At 35.8% G+C, this 16494-nt stretch overlaps 1 protein-coding gene across 7 annotated transcripts in view; it reads right to left on the reverse strand.

Annotated features, from left to right (window-relative positions):
* The window catches only part of Sox5 (SRY-box transcription factor 5), a 732928-nt gene that overhangs the window by 352901 nt on the left and 363533 nt on the right, over positions 1-16494 (reverse strand). For 6 of the 7 annotated variants that reach the window (XM_090324498.1, XM_090324491.1, XM_090324499.1 and 3 more), the window contains exon 1: positions 16339-16494. This exon is cut by the window's right edge. The exons of the other annotated variant lie outside the window; for it this stretch is intronic. In XM_090324498.1, the coding sequence (XP_090180624.1) occupies positions 16339-16376 (38 nt within the window). In that variant the 5' untranslated portion in view covers positions 16377-16494. The remainder of the gene's footprint in view (positions 1-16338) is intronic. 7 annotated transcript variants of the gene reach the window in all.

A 16494-nucleotide genomic window follows, 5' to 3' on the forward strand; every position in this document is an offset into this window, starting at 1 on the left:
GAAGCTTCTGCATATCTGTCTGTGATATTTTTAATCACAGGAATATCCCGTAAACATCACGATCCCAAACAGAGATCTACGGTTCACTTTCAGCCTCCGCCAATTTATGCAAATCTAATCATTATATATAAAAATCCAGTGTCTTAAAGTCACTCTATCCCGAACTGCTCTCTGTTCTCATGAATCTGTAATTGTCAATCACATCATTTTAATACCATGTATCTTAGAGTCTCCTTCTTGAAATTACCATATTTCCTCTATCACTTAATAAAATCTAATGGCTGAAGCTTAGTCAGTGATTAGTGTACATTGTGCTATTATTCACCACATATGTTCCCACATGCATATCACTGTGCAAAAAGGGAACACAGCCATACTTTAAACAGTATCATACTAAAAGGAGGGTTTCCTGACTACTGAGCCAGCAAAAGCTCTTCAGATCAAGTTTCTAAGCAAAGAGTCTGCCTGCCTCTAAAGATATTATTTCAATTTACATTTCACTGTGAAGTACTTAAAAAAGAGATACCAGGAAAAAAATTCATATAGTTATACTTCTCACAGTAAAGGATTTCCAGGTATGAGTTGGAAGTCAGCATCCCTTAAAAATAGGTCTAAGTAGCCATTAGTAAAAAGCCATGAAAATATATAGAAAGAATTATATATATATATGTATATATATACTACATAGGCATAACCCTGTGCCTGAGTGAATTTATCTAAAAATAAAGAAATAATACTTTATACACAATCACTGCCTGTCACTTGTAAGGTTTGTACTGGGCACTGGTGGCTCACATCTGTCTTCCTAGCTACCCAGGAAGGTGAGATCTAAGGATCAGGGTGCAAAGGACCTGGACAGGAAAATCTGTGAGATTCTTTTTTTTTTTTTTTTTTTTTTTTTTTTTTGCCAGTCCTGGGCTTGAGTTCAGGGCCTGAGCACCGTCCTTGGACTTTCTCAAGGCTAGAGCTCTACCACTTGAGCCTCAGCACCACTTCCGGCTTTTTTCTATATGTGGTACCGAGGAATCGAACCCGGGTCTTCATGCATGCTAGGCAAGCACTTTAACCACTAGGCCAAACTCCCGGCCCCTGTGAGATTCTTATCTCCAGTGAACCACCAGAAAACCAGAAATGGATCTGTGGTTCAAGTAGTAGAGCACTAGCCTTGAGCTGAAGATCTCAGGGACAATGCCCAGGCCCAGAGTTCAAGTACCACGAACAACCAAAAGAAAAAAAAGAAAGAAAGAAAGAAATATTCAGCAGCATCTAAAATACTAAATGGCATAGCAGGCATTTAATATACATTTATTACAAATAAAAGTTACTCCCTTCAAAATAAAGTTAGAGAAGTAGTTCACTTCAAAATAACGTTAGAGAAGTAGTTCACTTATTATTTATTATTATTATTATTATTATTATTATTATTGATGTTGTTGCTGTTGTTGGATGTGGGGCTTGAACTCAGGGTCTGGGTGCTGTCCCTGAACTCTTTAGCTCACAGCTAGTGCTCTACCACTTTGAGCCACAGCACCATTTCTGGTTTTCTGGTGGGTCATTGGAGATCCTCAAATCTCAGCCTCCTGAGTAGCTAGGATTACAAGCATGAGTCACCAGCACCCATACTATTATTATTATTATTATTGCTATTGCTGCTGTTGTTGTTATTACCTGCTGGCTTTGGGGGTTGAACTCTGGCCTGGGTGCAGTCCCTGGGCTCTACTCTAGGGAGCCACATCACCACTTTTGGGTTTTCCTGTAATTAATTGATAAGAGTCTCACAGACTCTCCTGCTTTAGCTGGCTTTGAATCATGATCTTCAGATCTCAGCCTTGTGAGTAGCTAGGATTACAGATGTGAGCCACCAGCGCATTATTGGGCTAGGAGTTTGGCCTAGTGGTAGAGTGCTTGCCTACCATGCACGAAGACCTGGGTTCTATTCCTTGGTGCCATGTATGAACAAAAGCTGAAGCAGCAGAGCACTAGCCTTGAGGAAAAAGCCCAAAGACAGTGCTCAGGCCCTAAGTTCAAGCCTCAGGACTGGCAAAAAATAAAAATAAAAATAGTGCACCATTACTGAGATCAATACTAGATTCAGATAACTACAGATATAAAAATATAGAGATGATACAGATAGATATAGATCTAGCCACAGCTATAGATATAAACATAGACAGAACTATAGATATAGATAGATAAGGATGAGTACTGTAAACGTGTGGCTTAGTGGTAGAGCATCTGTTTCATATATGTGAGGTGTTAAGATAGATCTCCAACACTGGGGGAAGAAAGACTCCTGGATTTGTAACTCCTCCTTCTGTCACTTACTACCTATGAGAAATTAGGCTACTCTCTGAATCTTTGATTTTTCTTTGTGAAGTCGCGCTGAAAAGTAAAGGAAGATGGCTGTGGAGCAAGAGTGAAATAATGCAGGAAAAAAAGTAACTGATGAACAGAGTCTGGCACATAATAAGTTAAGTACATGGTGAATGTGTGCTCTATCTTTACATCTATATTTATAAGTGCATATCCATATGTATAGAGAAAAAGCTTGGATCAGATCTGGTGGGTCCATTTAAGAAACTCAGTGAAGCATCAGCTGGGACACGAAAGTTGAAGGAAATCTCTGCCCAACCACACACTGCTTTGAGCCATGATGGAAAAATTAAAGATAGACATGGAGACATTTCAAAGAAATAAATATAATTGCCCTTTCAAATGCATAATCCCCAAAATAATCAATGTGATTCTTAAACAGGCATCCTTTTATTTTTTCTTTGTTAAGCACATGATAGCTGGGGATAAACTGGTATTATTCACAGCGTGGATGAGATCCACACATGTGAAAGTCAGGGTTAGTACTGTATAACTACTTTTTTAAGTGATAAAATTGCACCTTCATGAGACAGGATGAAAGAAGGAAAATCGTTAATAAAATAAAAGCCTCAGTCTTTTTGTGACTCACGCCTACCCTACTAAGCTGCAAGCTATGAGTCTTGATCAGAGAGATTTCCATTTTCTTCCTTCCACAGAAAAGTTTCAAATAATCCCATCCAATAAATATATATGTGAATTACAAGCATAAATTTAAGTTTATTAGTAGCCATGCTTTTCTAAAAAAAAAGTAAAAATGAAAATAAATTTAATGCTGTATATTCAGTGAAGATATTCAAATGTTGTCACAGCAGCAAATACACAGAAAAGTGGAAAAGAAACTTAAGTCAAATATTTCACATTCTTTCTCTTGACTTAAGTCTTTGAAATTTGCTGTGTGTTTTATACTCAAGTACATCTTGGATCTGACTGGCCACATTTCAAGTATTTGAGAGTGACATGTGGATAGCAGCTACCATATTGGAAAGTATGGGATTCTGAAAGTGTTTCTTTATGCTTGATCAAAAGATTTACTTCTTCCTCAAGGTTTAAGCTCTTGTTCAGTCCATAAAACCAAGATAGATCAATAAGCTAACCTATTTTCACAACTCAAGTGTGCTAATTTCTTAAAAGAAAATATGTTGTACCTAAATAAACCATGATTATTTAATTATTATTATTTAATGAGATTGATCTCTCATCTGCAGTGTGCTAAGAGGTCGTCTATCACATCTCTTAATCGGACTACAAAATTTAAAGTTTCCACTGTGGAATATTCACCAACACTCTCCTCTTGAAGTTGTTTAAGGGTTCCTTCCAGAACTTTAGCTACGTATGATGTGTTCCCCTACCATTCTATGTTTGCCTCTCATGCACACTCTGTCCCCTGATTTCACTGTGAAGAAAACGTACTGCTCTGATTTAATACCATAAATTCAGAACAAATGGGATCGCATCACATTCAGATGCACTTCTGGATCATTAAACTCCAAGCTGATTTGACAGGCAACAGAGTATTCACATAACGGGGCTCAGAACATAACTGACTCCTAAAGCAAATAGTATTTTAGCTCCTTACCATCTGGGGTTCTTCTTCTAGAAGGTCATTTGCTTTAGGGCCACTGGAGTAGAGCAGTGAGTTCTACTTTATCAGCAAAACCCCCTTTTTTTTCTGGGATAAGAAGACTGACATTGAAGAGAAGATGGAGGGAACAAAATTTTGGCTGAGGCTTTTGTTTTCATTATTTAACTGAGAAAAATAATTGGCTATACACACACTTAAAAAAAACAACCTATGGTTTTTCTAAGGTACCAATAAAAGTGATACTATTCAAATGTGGACAGTGCTCTCTTTCATTTATTGCCTATATTCGCGAACCTAAGTGCCAAGCAGATGGCTGAAATCTGTTTTGTATAAAATGTGTGCTTTTTCCCCCCCCAACTGTGTTCTTTGTATTCATATTCAGCCTAGGTTTTAGCCATCAAAACACTGGCACTATGTGGATCATTAGCAGTATTTTAGATAAGTGGTAACTAAGGTATTGACTGTTCTCCACAAAATGTTCAGCTAATATTTCCCAGATGTATAATTAAGGAAATAGATCATCTTCTTAAATTGGTATCAGCACTTTGGATAGGTTCTGGCTTTCAACAGATTATACCAGTGGAAAATAATTTTACATCAAAAATAAAGGTTCTATTTCTTGGGTGATTTTTTTGTGGCTGTTGTTGCTTATTATACTCCTGTCCATCAAAAACAAGTCTATAATATTTCTCCCACGTTCACCAACATACAGATAGTAAAATATGTAGCTAACACACATTCACTCATCAAGTTTTTACTATGAAAACCTACAGTATTCAGATTTCTGTACTTAATAATTTCTTTAAGTTATGTCATATTTCCTCATGTTTGCACAACATGTACGAATACTGGCTTCAAAAAGTATGTGTGGGTAACCATCATATACTGACAAAAATCTTTTTTATTTTATTGTTCAATAAAACAATAAAATGCTCTATAAAATGATTCATTCTCATAACCAAGTGAAATTTAATTTGTATAGCTTAACACAGAACTGTTTGAAACTGGAAAATATACTTGCTATCCTTGTATTTTCAAAAAAAGTCCAGCCATTAGTATATCATATTTCCCAAGCTAACAGAAGATGCATTTTAGGATATTTAATTATTAGCAGTAGTCAGAGGAAACTAGAGTTGAACTTTTGTTATTAAAATACAAGTTACCTAGGATAATCATTGAAAATGATTATAATCATATGTATCACAAAACCAAAACTTAATTAGCCAATTCCTTATCAGTATTACATGTGTGAATATTTTCACATATTGAACTAATGTGCTATCAAATAAAAACTCTTTTTCTTCTAGTGGTGATTATTTTAGATTTTCCTACATTTAAACTGATTTTAAAAATCAAAATACAATGGCTGACATTTAGAGATATCCAAATTTTTTTCTAAATTTTCAGAAGTATAAACTGCATTCCTTAGCACTGGGGATAAATAATTTTATGTTTGGTTGTATGCCCCATGATTGTATGACCTTTGATTAAAACCCAATGAATTGAAGTGAGATAGGCATCACAAAGTTTAAAGTCTTGATTTAAGAACTGTCGGATCATATAGCAACCTTGTATGTAACTAAATGTTACACTATAAAACATATTAGCAGTACCTTTCTGGGCTGGATGATTTCCAGATTTTTCTTTCTGGTTTAACAGTAGAAAATTTGCACATTTTTCTTTGGTCAGAGCTCTAAGTATAATTTGGGTACAGTAAGATCCTTTTCATGTTCTCCCAACCTTTATATCTATACTGGGGCATATCACTTTATTGATTTTTCATTCTTGGAATACATACTTTTGTATTCTTAATTCCATTTTGTTGTATTCCAAAGTCCAATGTGGCAAGCAGAGAATTTAAAAACAAATGTATATAATTATTAAGCAAAGAAAATTTCAGCACAGTAAAATTTCATGAATCTTTTCTTAAAAATTGAACCTATGTTTACAAGGATTTCAGGATATCTGAGATACTGTTTCAAAGCAGAGATAATACAGAAGGTCTTAGCTATCTATCAACGATAATGTTACTGATGGCAAAACTACATTTTTCCCTTCAAACTGTGCCAAAAAAAAACCCAGCGTGCAATCTGCCAAATGTAAGATATTAATAATATGTGTAGCTTGTTCTCTGAGATAATACAGCCTTTTGGATGCATATTTCATAGCTGGATGTTCTCATTGCTTGCCTTTACAGTGTTTGAGTTTTACTTAAAATTTTCTAACCAGTTACTAATGCAATGTCAGGTGATGCTAAGTGTGGTTGAGTTTATTTGGAAAAGTACTTTATAAAAAAGCATTCTTTAGACTCCCTATTTGGTTAATCTTACTGTTTCCTAAACCCATATTTTTATTTATTCATATGAAGGTATCAGTAGCTTGGTGTAGCTATGTGATGTTTCTTTTTAATTCTTTTTATCTCATCTTGAAAAATATAATTTGAAGTGTTGGACCGAAAGTGCCATTTCTTCTTTTACCCTTTCCTGATAGCGTCTTTTCCAGCCCTCCATAAGGAATTCATCTTTATGATACTTGTAATTTGTAAGGATGAATGAGTTGAGGTACCTGAGTGTTTTAAAACATGGGATGAAAAAAGAATTCTATCTTTTCAAACACCTCAAATAGTTTACAGCAGTCTTGGGCCTTTAATCTAAAGAAGAATTAAACATGGTACTTAGATTGAAAACTCCAGGAATACAGTGTAGTCACTTGTTCCTGTGCAAATGATATCCATTTTACAGGTGAAGAGAAAGGAGCTCAGAAACAAAGCCTGGCTACAAGACATAATCTGTCTGCTACTAGCTGCATACATGTGAGGGTTTGGGGCACTGGAGTTTGGAACTGGGTGCCTTTCAAATGTCGTTTAAAGTGATGCGATTTTAGAGCTGGGAGATTTTTTTTTTATTTTTTAGAAGCCTCAGCCGATGTTCTTGCTTCAAATTTTGATTCAAAGAGGTCTCAGTTTGCAAACAAGAACTGGAGATCTGAGCTCTAGCTAATAAAGTGTTCAACTATACTGCGTTTCAACCAAATCAGGAATGACACTGATAAATGAAAGCCTTAACCAAACAAGAGGAAATGTGCTGAAAACACACATGCATGTGGGCACACAAATATGCATGCACTCACGCATGTACACACACACACACACACACACACACACACACACACACACACACACACCTGATCGTTTTCTCTACATCAGTTGGGCTTTTATTATTTAACGTAGTCTTTATCTCAAGTCTACATCTCAAGTATACCTTGACTACATTCAAATATTTCATTAACTATGCCCCTAAGCAATATACTATGATATATCTCTGTTGCATATAGTATAGGATTCTGGGCTATAAATGACAAAACAATAGGCATAAAGTTTCTTTGTATTTCTGTGAAACAATTTCTCCCTTCAAGAGACCCTCCCCCAAACTTTAGCAATCTAAATATCTGATTGGATTTACTTAAGAGATCAATGGTCTATCAGTGAAAAAGTTTATCCTGAATTCCAAACTTGTATGCACCATTATTACATCTCCTGAAATAACTTAATTGTTAGTGATTGCTCTCTGCACCCATGCAATTCTCTTCTAATTTATTTGTAGAAGTCTACATATTCTGTTCCTTTACTTTGATTCCTTACATTGCTATCAGGCTTTAGAATATGATTCCATTTCTCTAAAAGAATACTTTTAAAACATTAAACACTTTTCAACTGTTTCTAAGTCAGATTAAGTCCATTTACTCTTCCAGTAATGGGTAAACAACTATACCATGACCAAGATTCGTATTCCATAATTCCTAGGACATTGAAAATAATGCCTATCCCTCTGTTTTCCAAATTCTATCCAGGTATCACAGAAACAGCATATATTTTCTTTGCTTTCTCCCATTTCTTGGCCCCTGAGATTATGGCAGTGTTAAAAATTTCTTCAGATCCAGATGAGATTGAGAGAGAAATGACTGAGTCTGATATTGTATATTTTCATTCACTCCAGGTCAAAGTTGAATAATATAAGTGAATGGATCAGAAATTGACTAAATTGATCACCAGTTCATTCTGTTCTCTATTAAATACTGAGAATACTATATAAGTTACTTCAATGAGTCATCAACCCAATTCTTTTTCACTAAAATATAACAAAGAAGATAGAGAATATTAACCTTAATTTTACATGGCATCTTCCTGTAATCTCTTTTCAAACATATTATGAAATTCAATAGCAAATATTAAAAAAATGAGGACAAAACAACAAGACACTAGGACAGGAGGAGGTAAAAAAAAAATCTTTGGACTTTGTCAACTATTGCCCAATAAGCTCTGGTTCAGAGTAAATAACCAAAAGAAAAAAATTGTCGACAAACAACAAAAAAAAAGCAATTTAACTCAGCAATTAGATCAAGAATATTTTTAAACTTTGCCAAGCAATCTCTATTAACTGGGATCAAAAAGTGAATCACATAAAGAAAAATCCTTTTTTTTTTCAATTCCCATCCAGTTATAGGTAGTACCTGTGTTTCCATAATTTTAGAATGCCTTCTAATTAGAGAAATGACATCCAATTGTTTACAATGATACGTCAATAGAACACATGTAAAATTTCATGAGTAGTTCTCAAATAGAGATATCGATCCTTTGGTATCTCTTGACTAATTAATATAAAGTCAGGAAACAGAACCAACACGGCATTAAAAGCGAATCTTGATTCCATGCTGAAATAAAAATTTCCATTAAAATGTAGTACGAATATACGATTTGTATCTCTGTCACCCTTTCACCACTGGATTAAGAAATTACTAATAGGAGGGACATGTTAACTCTTTCCTCTCTTTAGTCTATGGTATTTCAGAGTCTGGGAAATGCCTTCCCTCTATCCCAGCTGTATCAACTTCCCCTTAAAGCCACCAATATTGAAATCTTAGAAATATGAATGGTGTCTTTGCTTCCCATTGCATGACTTCATATTGCCTTTATTCACAATGCTTAGGACTCTTAGGTTTCCCTGGAACTGCCATTTTTATGGGCTATGAAGTTAGACAAGTGTGTCAAAAGCAAAATGCAACCTTAATGCAATCTACTCCATGAACAGATACACAAGTGATGCTAAACACACATTTCTAAGCAAGATTCTCTCTTCTGTTTTTTTTTAAACATATTCTTCTCTAAAACACAAGTTCTTTCAAAGATGTGAAGAGCAGAAATAGAAACTCTGTTACATAGGAAAGTTTCTGTGCCTTTCCTGCCAGTTGCTTTGCTTCAAATGGTGTTCCACTTACCTACAGTATGTGTTGGCACTGGCAGGTAGCCCTAAATTGTTAGTAGCCAAATTATTTTTGTCCCTGAAGTACGAGAAATCTCCATAACACATGAATGGGATGGAGTTTGCTAGTTTACACACATTTTTTTTCTCCTAACTCCCCCCCCCCACGAAAAAAAATCCAAAGCTCATTCACAAATGCTCTCATTTCAGCAAAGACAGGGACCACAGGATGCTAGATAGTACCCAGTTGGAATTCACAGTCCTCTCTCTCAAGGAGAAAATGAAGAAAAATTATTTTTTTAAACTCCATCATAGAACTTTGAACCTTAATGCAAGAAAAATAAACAGCTTTCTGCCCTCCACACTCCACATTTCATTGAAGTCAAAACATTTCCACACAAGGCATTAAGAAGGAATAAAGAAATCACTCAACAATAAATCTAAATATTTGCAGATTAAAACTCATCATGACGGCATAGGAGATTTAGAGGTTTCTCAATAATTAGCATGCTCCTTTACATACAACCACCAGATCCATTTGCATACCCCTGAAGCAGCTTTAACAAGTTATAGAGGGAAAATGATAAGAACAAGAGAAACACTAAAGCAGAGAAATACCTAACATAGCTGATGATTAAACCAAAGTAAAAAAGAGAAATAGAAACTTTAAAAAAACTACAGAATAATAGTACATGTCTCAGTACTACAGAAGTAATTGACTACAGTGTTATTTAGATAGATGAGACAGAGATGTGGAAAAAAATAAATCAATATATTCAGTTTGAATTAAGACTGGACATTGGTTTTGAATGTCTTATGGACATCTACAAGCTTTGTTTCTTTGGTTTTTTTTTTCATTTTCCTTCTGTCATGTTTCAAAAGCAAAAAGTCCTTAAACTACCTTGTAATAGATTAATTACTTTCAAGCTGAATGGCAAAAAACCATAATGACCGGAAATAAAATGACACAAAAGAAAAGAGGAAAATGCATGTTAACAAGTTTATCAACAAACCTGGGTAATTCCAATCAAGTGTAAATTAAGGTTCCGTGATTCCAAACTGGCAACATTCAAATTGGGTTCATATTTGGGTTTTATGTTTTGTTTGTTTTTGGAAACCACCTGTCCTAAAAACGACATTGTTTATGCTAATTATCTTTGTTGATGCCACAATTCTGTTTGTTTACTACATTCTTTTTTTAAAAAAAAAATACCATATCCCTCTAAACAATTCTCACCAGAATTCTTCTCGATCTTGTCTCAGGTCTGGTCTTCTTCGGCAATCCAATAAGCAGACTGCAAGCTCTACAATGAAAGCATTAAAGGCTGAGCACAACTTTAAGGCTGTGACTCCTCAGGCTGGCAAAGGCAGAGAGAGTACTGCTGAGCTTTCACACTCAGGCTCCAAGAGAAAAGGATAACTGAGTGCGAAGAAATGCTTCTTCCCCCCCCCCCCCACCCCACTTATTGGACAAGCAAAACCTTATGCCACAGTATCTCCAGAGGAGATAGAGGAACTCTCAAAAGTAGTGAGGAAGGAAACAGATGAGTCTGAGTGAAAGGGAGACAGGGCTCAGAGGCAGGGGGGAAAAAGTGAGGAAAATCCAGAGAGCAGGTAGGATGAAAAAGGTCTTCTGCTAAGCCCTTATCAGACCCTCTTTAGCAAGAAGAGTATAAGCCATGCTCCTACTGTATGTCCCAAATCAGTACTGTCACATAAACGAAGTAGCATCAGCCCTTAGATTTCTCTTCTCCTATTCCAGTAACATCCCTTGAGCATAGTCACACCAATACAGCATCTGAATTTCACTGGCAATGTCAGTGACAATGATGCCACTCAGTGAAGAGGGAAAAAGGAAGGAAGGAAGGAAGGAGGGAGGGAGGGAGGGAGGGAGAGAAGGAAAAGTAAGGTAGTGAGAAAAAGGGAGCAAAGGAGGAAAACAAGAAAGAAGGAATGATGTAAAGAAGGAAAGAAGGAAAGGTAGAGAAGGAAGGAAGGAAGGAAGGAAGGAAGGAAGGAAGGAAGGAAGGAAGGAAGGAAGGAAGGAAGGAAGGACCAATTCAACCCAAGTATTTGTTCAACAAGCATTTTCCTACAGAAAGAAGGTGATTCCTTCTCTGCTTCCATCTTTGAGCACATTTTAAAAACATCTGATTTCCATCACCTGAGTCAGAATTCTGGGCTACTGAAACTGAAGGTGAGTTAGTGTAAGAGCAAAACTTGGACCGGTTGATTTCACGATTTCACATGCTGTTTGATGAACCCTATTGGAATGACAAATGAATCAGAAACTGCCGGAACAACCAGAATGTATGGCTGATACTTAACTAATCCATTAAGGCCGCGCATTCTGAGTACACAATGCACATCTGCATTCTACAATACTCATTAGGTGATGAAGGAATTGATAATGGAAAGTACAACCAGTGAGAATAAGACTTTCTCCACAAACGTCATTTTGCTTTCTAAATCCATGCTTAAGGAAATCTCTGAGAAAAAGCTTCAAATGCTATAGAAGAGCCATATGCTTAAAAACTTAGACTAGATCTAGCTTTCTTATTCTGTGCTTTTCATAGATAATCCTCTATGGAGATTGTAAAGCAAAAGTTCCCAAGAATGGGCAGATACCTTAACATGGGGTTAATATATTTGATAAACAGATGGCTGTTCATACAGCCATCACAAGGGTCAACCTTTACTTAGCCATTACATCTGCTGAATGCTGGGCAAGGCACAAGGATGCCCTTAACACGACTCAAAAATAAGTTCTCAGAACTCCAGTCTTTGGAGGGCAACACTCTGGTGAGTGAGGGAGACAAGGGTGGGTTATGAACTAATACACAAAAGCTATTATTTCAAAACAAGGTCTTTACTGGCTTGTGAATGATTGAGATGGCAATTAAAATCTATGCATGAAATGAGTTATGGGTACTTTTTCCTCTAAAAACAATGTTATAGCCAGGGAAAAAGTGAAAATTGATGGACCAAAAGCAGAGAGTAGAGCATTCTGAGAACCTGTTATCAAACTTTGAGGCAGACAGCTTTCCTTAGGTAAGAGATTGTGGACAGGTAACTTTTCTTCTGATTCCGAAGTCAACAGTTACCTGCTCGGCTAAGTATACTTATCATTTTTGGGAACAATGATTTCCCAGTAGAAGTTTCTAATTAAGCTAGATAAATGCCTGGGTAATAAATATTTAATCAGCATGTTCAGATTTTAAGTAATTCCAGTACCAATAATGTCAGAGAGAATCTTGTATACTCTCTTAGTAGTATTTTTTGGACATTTTAGAAATTTCTTTCCCCCCAAATACTCTAGATGTATTTCTTTTTTCCAGGAAAAAAAAATCACATAAAAGTTTCAGAATGTGAGCCACTATATATTTTTAGTCCATAAGACCAAAAATAAATTTGATAGGTATCTGAAGTTTAGAAGTTAATTTTTACTGTAGAAGGTCTACTTCCTGGATGGTTGATTAAGCAGTATTTAGAAAACAGACTATCTGGTATCTATACCCATTTGCAGAGGAAGCTAACACAGGATACTCTTAAGCTTAATTTGTTTCATCCCAGTATCTTCACTCCAACTTCTTTTTCCCTTCCTAGGCTTTAGCAGACTATCTTCTTAATCAATTATAATTTACACTTGCTTTTTCATTAAATCTCTATGAAAAGGAAATTAGAACATGTAACAAGTAGCTTCATCATAAAATTATGGTCTTACAAGCAGGCAGATATATGGAGAGAGGAAAGAAATAAAATATACTATTATTGATGAACTATCAAAAATGGTTGATTTGCATTCAGGAGAGACTAATCTTGAGATTTAACATAAAGTTTTTAAATAGTTTTCTCCTAGGAATATCAGGAAAGCAGAGGGTATTCTCAAATGACATGCCGAAAGTCACAATGTCTCATTATTTACGATCAGCTAAATGCACAAAGTCACTAAATTCTTGAAAAAAAAAATTAGGAGAGTTCACGCAGTTACTCGAATGATGCTGTTGCAGGATATACCCCCCTGTTTCCATCTGCATTTCCTCTAAATGCCAAAACCTACAAGACGCTTCTGATAAATTATCCTTTCAAACATATTTTGCCTGTTCAACTGCTACCTGGGAATTATGTCTTTTAGAAACTGTAATCGCTAGGGGCTGAGAGGCCTGGAAGTGAAAAATGAAGAATTTCCAGCTTTTTATTTTTTTGCATTTGTTCTCCTCTCTAAACATGTATTAACAGACAATGAAGCTGTTACTATTTCTTAAATATATAACGGTGATTTATTAGGCTCAAAACCACGTTCGGACCTACAACTCAAAATACAGACACACACATACAACTCTCCACGAAGATTTGGATCCTGTTACGGAAGTTTGGAATCAATCCTCATTTCAAATAGACTACAGGTTGGAAAGGAGACAAGGTGAACAATCCTGTAATCCATCACATGAACACAATGTATCACAAAAACTTCTGCCTTCCATGAACCCCCACAGTGACTTAAATATTCCTCTCTCCCAAAGTTCTATACTTCCTGAAGACATTTAGAAGTCTCCTCTCCAGATTTCTAAATATGCTGGCACGGGTGGCAGGTGAGCATATAGAATAAAATCAACCAGCAATAAGCATCGACTTCTTATTCAGGAAAAGTCGCAGTTACAAAGGCAAAAGAAATTGATCACACATGCATAGAGGTATGCAGTGGCATACGTCCATAAACAGGTCCTTCACAGAATGGAAATATTCAACACCATGTATGCATAATATAGAATATGAGAGTGGTAGCATAAATTCAGTGTAAACAAGCAGTAATCATTTACTGAGGTTGTTCTATATGTATGAACAATTACAACCAAAGGAGGAAATTATTAAGAAATTTTACCTACCATAGGTCATTTCTCAAAATTATTTTAGGGACTGGGTATTTACACATATGCTGTACATATTAACAGCCCTATTGATTATGATTGCTTATTTGATTAGCCATTTAACAAAGCATGCCTCTGGGTTACTAAACATGAAATCCTCACCAAGAAGAGGAAGAAAGAGAGAGAGAAAAAATAAATACTGTTAAGAGATGTTAGGATCAGAATAGAATAGGGAAAAGTGTTAGCTTAAAAAGTGATAACTGAAAAAAATACAAATAAAGTTACCAGCAGGAAGCTTGTATATAGAGAGAAACTAGCTACAGCCTGTTAATATGTAACTACCTTTTTATAAGAACAGCCTGTTAACAAGCTTTAAAATCAAGAATTTTATTTGCAAAATAAAAAAAATAAAACCAACGTATAATTAGAATTAAGGAAAAGCACCCTGAAAGTGTAACTGTGCACGCTAGCAAACTTATTGTGCTAAATTAACATGCTGTTCCATTAATCAATAGTAGGGCACTTCTATGCACAGGGGCTACATTTATTAAGTAAATGCTCATTGAAAGAGTTAATACATAAAACTTTGGAAACGAATTCAAAACTTGTTCAAGGGAGCTCAACCACTGTGTGAAATTATCTAGTAAAGATGCATCTTCTTAATTTAAAATTAAAAAGGGGGGAGGGAAGGAATGAAAGAAAGAGAGTATCTAAGTATTCACATTGGCTGTTTTACTCTTTTCCTTGATCCGAATCTTGTGTCTCTCTTATGTGACCATATCGAAAATGGGGATTTTATTTCCAATCCTCTTTCTGTACTATTGCTTCACTTCTAGATTGTTTTAATCTTTGTCCTTTCTTTTTTCGTCTTTTCATATCAAATTCAGTCGTTTGAGCAATGAACAGCTTGACTTAGCATATTTTTAACCAGCTGGTCTAGCACCTAGCTTTCATTGCATAGTCAGATACAACAAATGTTTATACAGAAGGTAGCTTTCATGAAAATGGAAAAAAAAAAAGCCTGGGTATCATGCATCCTGGCTTTTTTTAGCTTTAAATTAAAAAAAAATTCACCATACAGAATACAAAGTTTGAATGCTTTTTAATGGCAAACAAAAATCTATTTATAGTGCATAAAATGAACTTTTGCTGGGAGAACTCAGATTTAAAAATTGCAATGTGTACTTATAGGACAAGAATAAGGCAAAAAAATATCTTTATGATGCCCTGTTTTATATACAGCATCAGACGGAAAGGTATTGGTATATTTCTCTGAACAGGAACAACTTAACTACAAATACAGTTATTTCCAACCATAGCAAAGGGGATAAATGTAGTTTCAACAAAATTCAGTGAAGACAGTACAGAAAGAAATCACTAAAACTTATAAAGAGGGGAGACTATTTTCTTCTCGCTCCTTCCCCCCCCCCAATTTTTAGCACTTCAAGAGTAAATCTACTCATGTGTAACTGCGATGTTAAATTATCTTTAGGGGAGAAAAAAGACTTGTTCTCGCCTATCAACAAAAGGTCATGTGCTTTATACAGGAGCCTCCAAAGTTTTACCAAAGGATCAAATAAGAACTTACAAGACTCCGTTTTTTTTTTTTTAACCACCAGCAAAAAAAACAACAACAACAAAAAAAAAAACCAACCCTTCTGTCACTCCAGAAATTACATGCAAAGAGATTCTAAACAGGAAACAATGCACAAAAGCATGTTTAAAAGGTATAGAAAGGGAGGGTAAAGGGTTTGTATGGGTGGGGGGGGGCAGAGAAAATCAATGAAGACAGAGAAAGTGAGACAGTGAATGAGGAAGAGAGAGTCAGCGGAGAAGAGAGAAAGATGCTACTCGTTCATTGAATTTCTTGCTATAGGATTGCCACTTCCCAACAATAAATAAATAAACCTTCGCAGAAATCTAAGAGACTTTGAAAAAAAAAATAAAGATCAGTTCCATGTAATCCATGCAATGGCCACTTCCACTACCACAACAAAATCAGCTAACAAGAAGCTCTTCTTAGCACTCCTCTAATCTCTCTCTCTCTCTCTCTCTCTCTCTCTCTCTCTCTCTCTCTCTCTCTCTCTCTCTCTCTCTCTCTCACACACACACACACACACACACACACACATTTATTTTTTTAGGGCATCTTCGAGTTGATTCAGACTCTCCTGGAAAACCGAGAGAGTTTGTACTTCAATCATATTAAGGGGATTAAAAAAAAAAAACCAAACAAAACCAAAAGAACTGTACTCACCTTTCAAACTCCTGGGGTAAATCAGGGTCAGTGAGCATGCTGAAAAAGCACAATTTCCTTTGTCACTGTAACCACCTATGATCGCTCTAACTGAACCTGTCAAGTGAGCCCAAACCTTCCAAAGCAATTGATTCTCCCTCCTCTCTCTCTCTCTCT

Source organism: Megascapheus bottae, chromosome 35 (genome assembly GCF_031878675.1).
Source record: "Megascapheus bottae isolate mThoBot1 chromosome 35, mThoBot2.hap1, whole genome shotgun sequence".
NCBI lineage: Eukaryota > Metazoa > Chordata > Mammalia > Rodentia > Geomyidae > Megascapheus > Megascapheus bottae.